Genomic DNA, 12,143 nt, shown 5'->3' with positions numbered 1-12,143 from the left:
AGCAGGAATTCCCGGTTCTCTTCCTACACGGAGGAATTGAACTGAAGAGACTGGTACATGCACTTTGCCTTTTTTAAAGGGACGATACTCATCATATGTAGCCCCAAAGCTTCATTTAGTGCTTTGTAACTTAAATACTTGTGCATCTTCTCAGAGAACATACTGAACCTGTTGATCTATTTGTCCTTGAAGGGAATTTACACTGGGCGAGTCCTCACTCTGCAGGAATTGTTGGTACAAGTGGGAAAACTTAATGACGAAGCTGTCCGAGGTCAGTGGGCAAATCTCTCCTGGGAGCTGCTGTACGCCACAAATGACGATGAAGAGCGCTACAGCATCCAGGCACACCCCATCCTCCTGCGGAACCTCACCGTGCAAGCTGCGGACCCGCCTCTTGGCTACCCCGTTTATTCGTCCGAGCTTCTGCATCTGCCGTTGCTTTAGAACGTCAGTAGCATTTTTTAACCATTACTATTTTGAATTCTCCATCTGCATGTTGGGAATCAAATGTTTGTGCTACATTTATATGCTTCCAGTAAGATTTTACTCTCAAAATGGCATTGGGTGGCAGTGCCAAGCCAGCACAGTCCATAATTTGCACAGAACTGGTGCCAGCCAGAATCTTCACCAGGCAGGAAGGCTTGAACTGTTTTCTCGCTGCTGGAACATGCGAGATGCTGTTGCCTGCATGGCTGACGAGCCAGGACATGCTGAAATTCCCTTCTCCAGTTTAGAGAAGAGCAGCAAAATTCTGATCATTAACTATTTTTGGTGCATTATATTTTTTTTTTTTTCCTCGGACAGGTGACTTGCACTGACAGGTTACAGCTGTCTCTAGTACCGGCAGCCGCAGAGTTGGTATCCAAAGTGTACATAGGACTATTTATATGATTTTTTTTTTTTTATTATGGCCTTTTTGTATGGGACTGAGTTCAGGTTTAGCATTTGTTACAACTTTTGCTGATCTTCATTAGTTGCAGTTAATTCTCAGCTATTCCTTGAAGTCAGTTGTAAGGGATGATTTTTACCAAAGTCCTTGTTTTGGGGGCAAAGAGTGTTTCTATAAAACAGTGTGTTCTGACATGTTATTAACCTGTGTGACCTGCTGATGAAAGAAGTAAATGTGTAACTAGGGGAGAGAAGGAATTTAAGTCCAAATGGATTCATTTGATCTCCTTCTTCCAGTATCCATAGATTTTTTTATAGATGTGTGTGTGTGTATATATATGTTGTTGTTTGCAACCTCTGTCCACAGCACTAACCAGTCTTCCACAAATACAGTGAGAGCTTGGTGATGGGGGGAGGAAATCCAGCTGTCTGTGCCACCAGTAAGTTGGTTGGTTGGGTTTTTTTTTAACCTTACGCAGGTTAGAACAGAACTGGGCAATTTGTTTGTAATATTGCAGGCCTGGGTCATCTCCTCAGTGGCTTGTTTACCCTGTTGGTTACCCGCAGTCATTAGCACATAACTGTGTTTATCTGGAGATCAGCAGTTACCCTGCGGTTACTGCTGGCAGGTGCTGAGCAGGGGGTAGGTCATTGTCTGTCCGTAAGCTCTGGAATCAGTTTAAATCAGATCTGCTCCACAACTGCGTTAGCACTGGTTTAGAGCAGCCAGCGTTGTGTAATTTGGACCGTGTTTATTTCTTTTCTCCTCACCTTTAAGACCTTTTTGTATCAGATAAAATATGTGCGATAGCCAAGGACTGCGCTTGGCCGTTCCTTTTGATCAGTGACCCTAAGTGATATTACAGAAAAACCCGCGAGCCACGTAGTGGAATTCAGCAGTGGTAAGAAACACCCATCAAACTCCATGGTGCGACACTTTAACACGCAGGATTGAATTCATGCAGAACGTTGATGGAAGCAGCCAGTAGAAGGTGGTTGGTTGATGTGTGGGACCATAGATAACAAAGTGCTGATTACCTAAATCAGCTGTTCTGGCCATGAACTGTATCTGGAAGTACAGGAACAGATTTGAGGGGCTTTCAGAGAGAACCTGTTTCAGCTCCCTCTCAGAAAGGAACTACTGGCAACTGTTGGATCTGATTTAAAACGTTCAGTACCAGGAGTATCATGGACTCATCAAGTAGGTGGCTCCAGTTTTTTGCTTTTCCTGCAGCAGTTAGAAAGTTTGGATTGTTTCCCAAATCTGAGTAAACCTCCCAGCCTCATCGTAAGCCTCTTACTTGTCTTCTCTATGGTCACAGAAATTTAATTACCTTTTTGTCGCAGCAGCAGCAGCAGTCTTTTATTTGAAGATGGCTATAATTTCTGCTCTCATTCTTTGTCTTCTGTAAATTGAATAAACTAGTTGAGATGAAAATGAAGAGAGCCGTGATCCTCTTCTCTTGCTGTCCTGTGGTCCTCTCTGTCCAGTACCAGCCTTCCTGCAGAGGATGGCTGGTAACGGGCCCTGGCATCCCAGCAGAGATCCCGATGGGTACCAGATGCAGGAACAGAACTGGCAATCTGCAGAATTCCCGTTTGAGCACAGGGACAAATGAGCTGGAACATCCTGTCCCCTGCTGTCACAGGCAGCGCGTCCTGCAGCCCTTTACTCTTTCATACACTGAGCCAGTTTGCACATTCCGGTGTGTTTGCTGTGTGACCCCAATTCATGTTAACAATTTTCTTTAGATTTTTCTCTTTAGATTCTTTTTTGACAGAAACACAAGTTCCAGCCTCTTGCTCTACACCACAGATTCGTGCAGCCGAGTGTCCCTGTTCAAGATGGTGTTTTGTTTGCGTGCTTTTGAACTGTATCCTGTTTGGTTTGGAGCATTTCTCTGTCAGGAATTTAGAGCTCATTCAAGCCTGGTCCCCTCTGCAGGACTCGTAATCCTGTACTGTATGGTGCTGTTGGGATTACTGATGGGATACTAGTACTGGATGAACACCCAGGACTGAGCTTATGACAGGCCACTCGCGCCTTTCCTGTGTGACCACTGAGAACTGCTCCGTGTTTCCTAACCTGGTGTGTGCATCAGCTTTAATTCTTGTCAGCACCTACTTGCCTTACAGATGGTGATGTTCATCACAGGAAGGTAAGTGCAGGATACCTTCATTGAGGCCTCTATTTAACGAGATCAGTTTTAAAACCTTACTAGAGGATTTTCACCCCCTTTTTGAGCTTTTACCAAAAACATGAACTCCTGAAACCTGCCCCTGTCCCCTTCCTGTACCGTAAAGCAACAGGAATCTGTTTAATGGAATGAAGCATTAGGGAGGTGATGTTTTCAAACACCAAATGCTTTGTCCTTTTGGGAAAAGTTTCAGCATTTTCCGTGAACATCAGCTGCCTCTCTGAAAGAGGTAGTTCCGTCACCACCTGGGCTGTCATCTCTACTGTCACTCCTTCCATGCTGGTCTTTCTCATGCTGGTGCTGGCAATGGCATAGCCTGTGCAGGTGGGTCTGCGTTTACACGTCCAGCAGCGAGTGTCCTCCACGCAAGCAGGAGAGATGAACTCCTCTTTGAACACAAAGGTTTAGGCGTTTTTGGTAGAGAAAAAGCAGAGACGCCTGTATGTAAACCTGTTACACGAGTGCAGTACTGCCCCATCTTCTGTGGGTTGGAGGGAGGGAGCTAAAGCACCCTGTGACCGTCATCTGCATGTGTGCTCTATGAAGAGTTGCTGTGTTTTATCACGCAGACTCACTGCTGCCTCTCCAGGACGTTTCACAAACCACAGGGTGGGAATTGGTGTGTTCCCAAGTGAAATGTTCCTGCAGACAGCACACAACGAGGTGCTTGTCTTTCTACTTGATAAGTCTCTTTTTTTTTTTTTTCTATTTCCCTAGACAGTAATTTCCATTCTTGTAAAATGTCATGGTAAAAAGTCACTCTTGGTTTATTCTTTGCTATGGTTGGAAGGTTTCAATCATTTATAAATGGGTTGTTCCTCTTTTATTATCAATGATGTAAGTAAGAAATTTTCTTACCTGCATAGCGTGTGTCCTGAGCTACGTCCGAATGTTTCTGAGGCCTTTGTGAACAGCCAGAAGGTCACCAGGCTTGCAAGTACAGACAAGTTACCGCTACAGAGGTACTTCCATCTAATGGTTGAGTGGGGTGTCAGTGGGATGGTGACAGTTTTAACAAGTCCCAGCCCCAGTTCCTCAGGGCGGCTGCTGTCCAGGCTGCCACCACATCTGTTGGGATTGGCTGGTTTCTGACCGAGTGGGGAACGCGAATTCTGTTTCATGATGAAATTGCCTATAGTGGGATGTCCGCTCAAATTCGGCTCTGGCTCTGGCGTCTGGGCTGTGAGCAATCTGCTCTGAAACCTATCTCTTGTCAATACTGTGCTCTGTCTTGTAGCTAGAGCCTGTTCTGCTTCTCTCTCCCACTGCTCTAGATTTAACACGCACCAGGTTCAGAGCAGGGCCCAATACTGCCTGCGACAGGGGCTGCAGTTACACCATTGCTCCCTCCCCTCCCCACTGTGTCTCCCTACACTGCCTAATCCTCAGCCCTTATAAAACCACCCGAAGACTGAGGTGCTGCTAAGAAACCTAAAGGTGAAGAACTTCTAAACGTTGTGCTAGAAGGTCCCGGATTTAGCCCTAAGAACACGCGATGATGGTAAGACATTTTGTTCTCAGAGCCCCGGTACAGCAGCCTTGGGGCTGGTGGCAGAGATGAAGTATGGTCTCCTTTTCCCAAAAGAACTCTCCATAAACACTACACATCTTCACCCTTTATATCACAAGCTTCTACTTGCAGGTTTATTTTGCTCAAGGTCCCTTAGGAATCAAAGTGAGGGAAACGGGATCCTTCAGGGAAGTAATTTTTAGCCTGCTCTCCAAGTGTTTGCAGTGTCATAGCAGCAGAAAAACAAAATGCTGCTGCCTGGCCTCTTCTGTCTCAGTTCCTGTAAGCGTAAAATTCAGCCTATGGGAGTCTGACATGGAACAAGTATGTTGAGAAAGCGGTTTTTATTTAATCACGTGTGTATAGGCTTGATAGACTTGTCAAGTTACAACAAAGATACAACAGATAAAAAAAAGCTTTTGTTTGCAGTCATAGTATGAAAAAAGTTTCTCAGCCTTTGCACAAGCAGGATTTTGTACACGCTTCTCCTTATTTCTTCTTTCTCGAGTAAGAGGCATCAGCGTCCTGGGGCGAGAGTACATTAAATGAGTATTTTCCCCCCCCCCTTATTTAAGTCCTTTGCCAACAGTGTTTATTTTGCTTGAAACTGCTTGTGACAGGGCAGTTACGGTGTGGAAGGAGGAAGTTCTGAGCATCATGTGCTACTCTTTATTTCTGCATTTCCTGCTTTTGGAGCATTTCGACATGGTTATTTTTGCACCAAATTCAGCAAAAACACAGCAAGACTAAATACCATCTACCAAACAGTACTGCCTGAACAGACCAGGGCACCGCATGTCCGTCTGCAGGGCTGGAAAGGGGAGTGTGGAACCCTGACAGACAGTGGCGTTGCTTGACGTACTGCTGGGAGTTGTGCAGGTTATGTGCTGATATAAAAACCAGACACAACCAAGGGAGATGTTTTTAACAGTCTTAATTCCCAGCTGCATTAAATAATTCACAGTCTGGACTTGTAGCTCAGCACTGCACTAAGGGTGAGGTCTGCAGCCCGTGTGCTGAAGCTCAGGCCAAGTCCTTTGGCACCACACGCTGCCCTGACCTCGCTGCGCCGTGCTGTGGCCACGCTGCAGTAATTCTGCACCACGAGGCACGCGGCGCTGGAGCCTGGCCTGCCATCAGCTGCTGGAGACGTGAGGAAGCAAAAAGGAAATGGATCCAAAATGCCACCCCGACATTCTGGTGGCTAAAGAGCCTGTCAGCAGAGTAAAGAGCAAGCAGAGGAGAGAGGAACAGACTTACCACTCCGCTCTTGAAGTTCTGTATCCTCCTCTTGCCCATCCTGTTCATCAGCCACCAGGCCCAAGTGGGTGCGTACTGCCAGAGGTAGGTGACGGCCAAGTAGGGGTGGTCACTGATCCAGGCCTCCTTCAGGTCATTGGCTGTGCTCACCAGGGTGAGCCGGGCACAGCGGTCTGTCGGCATCTTGTGGGACTGGTCGCCGCTGATCTCTAGGGACTGGAGGGGAGAGAGGGATTAGAACCGGATCTGTGTGCAACAGGCGTACTCCTCCCAGTTACTCCACTGTGCCCAAGGAGGATAACCCAGCCAGGGCCGCAGAGACTGGGGACCCCACCCCTCGCTACCCTCTGGTTTTCAGCGTGGGAACACTCACCAGCTTCCCTTAGCACACACGCTTAAACAACGCACCCTTTGGATTAATGCCTTGATTGACAGGTCAAAGAAGGTTAAAAGTGGATCTCCAAACTGTCCTGCTTCAGCATGGCTTCTGCTTCATCGTGAAACAGGTTACCCATTCTGCAGCTGAGAGCTCTGAGAAGTGGCATTGTCCCCATCCCCAGCTGCCTACCCCAGTACATGCCACAGGGTACTCAGTAACCAAGTGAGCAGATGAGGCCACCTTCCCCGTTAAGGGAAATACCCCTGCCAGCTCTGCACTGGGGGCAGCCGTCTCACATGAGGGAAAAGCAAGAGCCCTCTCCAGCGGCAGGGTGCCTGGCTTGAAATGCTCCCCATGTGTACTGCTCAGGGAGCAGAAGCCACAGCCCTGTGAATCCATACACATTTCCCTCCAGCAGCAGCAAACTGCTTGATCAATCTGTTCCTCTACTTCCCAGAGCAAAGGCAGCTCTGGTCAAGATTCAGTCTTCCTCCTCCCTCTCTTGCCACACCAAAATCTGAGGAATTTGTTTTGCAAGCTGTCCAGATTGCTTTAAAAGTACATCTTTTCTTTCACAAGTATGAAGTTTTACAAGCCAAAAATCCCGATTGAACAGTGGGAGGTTCCCCCCACACACACACCGTGCTGGTGGGTTCCCCTGAGCTTTCAATTGCTTGAATTTAGGACAGATTACAGCTTGATGTGTCACAGCAGCAATTTTGGCAGCTACTTTGTTAGACAGCCTTTATTAAAAGCCATTGTGCCATTGGAAGGTTTCGCTTTTTCTCCTTGAACAATTGCTAACAGGAAAAGCATGCGTGCCTCGCATCAGCTGACACCGGTGGCTCTGCCAGCAACAGCATCAACTGAACGGGACAGTGTGACTAGGACAAACAAAAAGCTACCTGTGCAGAAAGGACAGCGTTCTGCCCACAGAACTGTGTCCAGAAAGTCCTGGCTGTTCCCCCGGAGCTGCAGCAGTGGCTATCCAGGGAATTTTACTAGACTTGGACTGTGCATGTTGGAAAAGAGAAGGGGTAACAAGTCTCAAACTTTATTTCCATTGGATACGGGCTTGATGGCACAAAGAATTACAAGATGATACATGGTTCTGCACCAGTCAAAGCATTTCTTGGTAAGAAGGTGAGGTTAGGGTTTGCTAGGAGAAGAAAAAGAAAAGCAAACCATGGAAGGGTGGTTGGCCCTGCAGCCAAAGTTGGATTTATCAGAAGAGAAGAGTCCTCACCTTCGCGAGATTCTCCGTAAAGACATTTTGTATGATCTTGGACTGCACAGGGCCTGGGCAGATGTTGATGATACTGATCTCAGGGTAGTCGGTCAGCTCAGTCCGAAGAGAGTTAAAAAAACCCTGGAAGACAAGACTATCATGTCAGCTGCCTCGGCCACGTTTCCACATGTAACGAGGTTTAACTGAGCCCGTATTTTCATACAACTCACATTGAGTGGCAAACTTAACATTTTATCTGCAGTTATAGGCATTGATATGGAAATCACTGAGGAATCTATCCTTGAGCTCTCAAATGCACAATAACTTCTCTCAGCTACAGCCAGACCCTGCTGTGCTGCGCTCAGGGCGATCCTCCCTCTTGGTAGCAGAGGTGCCACTGCTCACAGGAACTGCAGTATTGTGGAGTGACCTTTTGCAGGTCAGTCACCCTGCGTGGTGTGGTTAGAGTTTTTAAATTGTTTCTATTGAGTGAGTGGCACTGGTTTTATGTAAGAGAAGGAGGAAAACTCGTTGGCATATTAAGTCAAAGGTGCACCCTGATCTTTTAGGGAGTAATTCTGCACCACTGAATTCACTGGGGAGTTTGAAATCTGCATCCACATATGACATGGGTCTTCGTTCAGCTCAGGAACATGCTAGCAGTGTATCTCAGTTAAGCTACAATTACAAAAGCTGCAAGTGTTTCTTTTCTGTAAGCTAACAGGACACAAGTTTTCTTCATCTCTGTAGAACTTCACAGTCAGAGGGCAACTCTACTGGGAACACCACTGGTTCAGGAAGGTGCTTCCTACCAAAACTGCTGGTCGAGCACTGTGGAGCTATGATTTAGCAACCACCACATCACATCTTGTCTTTGACCTGGTTAACAACAGGTCCCTGCGTTTATTCTAACACGTCATTTAGTGTCACAACAGGGACAAAGTGAGCACTGGCTGATAAACTTCTGCCACTGCAGTAAAAAAAATTATGATTTGTATTTCCAACCAGCATCTGGCTGAGCTCTTCGCTACATCGCAGAGGGCTAAAACCACCCAGAGCTGCTCCGGGGGTGGCACGGGGCTGGTCAGCTGGGGCACTCCACAGAAGCGAGGCAATGAGCTACCTCTAACCAAGAACGTGGGCTCCCGTTTCCCTGTTGCTGGTGACTAACTCCAGTTTATAGAGTGCACGCAGGCTTCGTAGTTCGGTGCTGTAAAAACGCTGGCTGTGCATTTACAGATTTAACCTGAGGAAGCTACATATGCTATCTGCAATTTCAGGTGGGGCTTGTGTTTTCTGCACAGAATAAAGTTCTCTGCTACAGCACTACCTGATGCTGGGCTATTACATGCCAAGACTTAATTAATCTCAGAAATTGGACTTACCTGCAGGGCATGCTTGCTGGCACAGTACCCAGTGGCAAGAGGAGCTCCCATGATACCCATCACACTGCTCACAGTAACAATCCTTCCTCTCTTCCTTTGGATCATGTGGTTCAGGACATGTTTTGTTAGAGAGATGGTACCTAGGTAGTTGAGCTCTATTATGGCACTGTAGACATCCAGGTTTGTATCCACGAACAGAGAGCGCTGGGAACGTCCACCATTGTTGATCAGAACATCAATCTGAGGAAAGGGACAATGATAAACTCATACAACACACATGGTGGCACTTGCTCAGGCAAGTGTTAAGTGACTGTTCTCCCTCTAGCATGGTCTCTGCCATACACAAGGAGGGTGTATCAGCTGCTGAGGAAGCTTCAGCAGTCACTCCCCCAGCAGACCGTCCCTTTGAACTGAGGGCTGGCTAATTTTGAGCTGAGTCAACCCAAGAGGAACACAGTGTTTGATGCCAAACAAGGTTAACTCCTCGTACAGGAATGCTGGCAGCTGCAAAGTTGTTTTCCACACATTTTAACCCCATTGCACTGTAGCACAGACCACTTAATGCTCAGGTCCTGCAAGGTGATGGCTGAAAATACATTTTGTGCAAGACCAGAAAACAACTAGTGTGAAGAATAGAATAAACAAACCTGTTAACAATAATTTCACAATGAAACCAAAATATCAATGGACTAAAGGCTTAGACTTGAAGCTTTCCTTGTTGTTCACAACGTTAGTTGTGTACAACACCTGACTGCTACTTTCTTAACTCCGTACTCTGGACTAGCAACCCAGAAAACAAGGCACAAACCAAGGAAAACAACTGTGCCTGGTGTCCAGTTTTGTCCCACATGGCTCAACCCAAATGACATGGGCTACTGAAATTACAAAATAAAGGCTCTGACTTTCAATACTCAATTTTAAGCCCTAATATAGAGCTGAGGATTGTTTCAGTTGGTCTAGAAATTCAGTGACATCAAGTGAGTTTTTAGTTCTTGGTAATGACCAGTTACTATTTGTTCATTGCTGCATCTCTGCAAAGCCTGGTGAAACCCAGAAGCGAGCAACAGAATGGATAAAGATTCAGGTACTTTTTGGCCAGTTTAATACTGAAACATGAGAAAGGTGCAGACACTGAATTTACCATACGATAGAGTAAAAGTGAAACACAAACGTAAATGCAGGGAGAGGCGATAGAGAAGGAGTTTAACCCCTGAAGCACACCTTACCTTGCCAAAATGCTTGAGAACACTGTTGGTTGCAGCTTCATGAGAGCTTCTGTCGGTCAAGTCAAGACGCAGAACAAGGATATCTTTTTCACTCAAGTTGCTAATCTCTAAAAGCAAACCATAGAGTGAACAGGAACCAGTAAGACTGCTGAGAGAGTTGTGGGAACTGTACTCTGCTTTTGGACACCACGTTTTCACAAAGAAGACACCAAGAAACATTAAGTCAGAAGTAAGATGCTTGCTTTGTTGTCATTTGGATCTCCACAGCGACTGGCAGCCTTGACACTTTGCTGGTACAGTGACTGGTTATTCCTGACAATGGGACTGGTACAGCTGAGACCCAAAACACAACCTACATACGTGAGTGGCTATGAGGCAAAGTCCAGAGGTGCCAGGTTACTGGAGGAGGTAGAAGGAGAAGGTTTTTGTTCAACTGACAGCTTTTAAGATATCCATCTCCTGAAGCAAAAGTCAGCTGTCATCGAGATCAAGCCTTCACGTCAAATGTTTCTACCACTGCCTCTTCAGAAGTGACCTTTTCCAAAGAAAGTCTTTCCTGGGAAGTGATTTTCTACCCTGGGGTTTTGGGGCAGACCACGCACAACAATAAAATCTTCAATATTCACCTTTTCAGGGATTTTTAACTACTTGCTTTTTTTTAACTTTATTTATACTAGTTTGATGGTGCTATTTTTGTTTCTAGATTGATTCCTAGCCACAGCTAAGAGAACCTGCTCCCTTTAACCAGCTGCTCTCTCTAGAGAGCCTAAAGCTCTGATTTTGTGACTAGTCCTTCTTGCATATACAGGAAAGGCTGAACTTTGTCTCTACAGTGGTGTACAGATGAGGAGGTTAAATCCAGAAGTTGCCTCTGTTCGAAGTTCAGGCTACTGGCTGAAATAAACCCATCCGTCTGGTTTAAAGCTACCAGAATTCCCGTTTACCGCTCCCTCCGTGTGCATTTTCCCCTCCATTTCTTCCAGAAGCACAGCAGTAAAATTGGGGTAGTCTGAACCGCCCTCTCAGACACACACATCTACCTCACGCTCCCTCAAGCAGATTTGCACAGTTGAAACCTACCGGGATGTGGAGTGTTTCTGCCATGGATGAACAAGACCATAAGCTGATCCAGCCAAGAAAGCTACATGGCAGGGGAAGAAAAAAAAGTAGAGGAGACACAGACCGCTGACAAGGAAAGAAATGCTCTTTTATGTGATGTTAGAATTCGTCACTTCAGGAAATACCAAACCTAGTTCTTGTCTCGGAGCAATCTCTAGTCCAGTCTGATTTCCACCCCGCAAGCACTCAGACCGTACATCCCCATCAGCTTCCTCACTTGGCTGACACCTTTCTCAGTGAAACGGTGCATTTCTAGTGCACTGTGTTTTCTGGAGGCCCTTCAAAGCCTCCTTACATGGCAGCTTTACACTGCATGGCTTCTGGTCAGGATCACGCTGCCCAACCACGATGCAGCAGGTCTTCTGACTGACGTATTCCCATGAAGCAATCATGGGCTGCCTCTTCCCTGCTGATGGTTCATTAAGTTCTCGTTACTTTTTAACTAAAACATGGTTAAAATCACCCAAAGCCAACTTGATTTTTGAAAGACAGAGGAGTTAAGTATGACAGAATCATGGAATGCTTTGGGCTGGAAGGGACCTTTCAAGCTTATCCAGTCCAACCCCCCTGCAGGGAGCAGGGACATCTGCAACTACAGCAGGTTGCTCAGAGCCCCATTTCCACAGATGGGGCATCTACCACCTCTCTGGGAAACCTGAGCCAGTGTTTCCCCACCCTCACAGTGATGAACTTCTTCCTCATATCCCGTCTGAATCTCCCTCTTTTAGTTTAAACCATCACCCCTTGACCTGTCACACAGCCCCTGCTGAGAAGTCTCTCCCCATCATTCTTACAGCCTCCTTTGAGTACTGGAAAGCTGCAATAAAGGTCTCCCTGGAGGCTTCTCTGTTCCAGGCTGAACCCCCCCAGCTCTCTCCCCTCTCCTCCCAGCAGAGGGTTCCACCCTCGGGTCACTGCTGGGGCTCCTCTGGCCCCGCTCCAGCAGCTCC

At 46.7% G+C, this 12,143-nt stretch overlaps 2 protein-coding genes across 2 annotated transcripts in view; one reads left to right on the top strand and one right to left on the bottom strand.

Annotated features, from left to right (window-relative positions):
• The window catches only part of PCNXL4 (pecanex-like 4 (Drosophila)), a 10,406-nt gene extending 9,962 nt beyond the window's left edge, over positions 1-444 (top strand). The window contains exon 11 of the mRNA XM_010135896.1: positions 193-444. Within this exon, the coding sequence (XP_010134198.1) occupies positions 193-444 (252 nt within the window). The remainder of the gene's footprint in view (positions 1-192) is intronic.
• Positions 445-5,044: 4,600 nt separating this feature from the next.
• On the bottom strand, positions 5,045-10,181 carry DHRS7 (dehydrogenase/reductase (SDR family) member 7; the record flags this gene model as incomplete). Its single annotated transcript, XM_010135895.1, has 5 exons — positions 5,045-5,121; positions 5,857-6,072; positions 7,482-7,604; positions 8,849-9,088; positions 10,075-10,181. Coding segments are annotated over 5 exons (722 nt in total), but the record flags the coding sequence as incomplete, so codon positions are not given.
• Between the last annotated feature and the right edge of the window lie 1,962 nt (positions 10,182-12,143).

The sequence above is a fragment of the Buceros rhinoceros genome, unplaced genomic scaffold (assembly GCF_000710305.1).
Source record: "Buceros rhinoceros silvestris isolate BGI_N320 unplaced genomic scaffold, ASM71030v1 scaffold10575, whole genome shotgun sequence".
NCBI classification, from domain to species: Eukaryota; Metazoa; Chordata; class Aves; order Bucerotiformes; family Bucerotidae; genus Buceros; species Buceros rhinoceros.
This window is presented reverse-complemented; position numbering and strand designations above follow the sequence as displayed.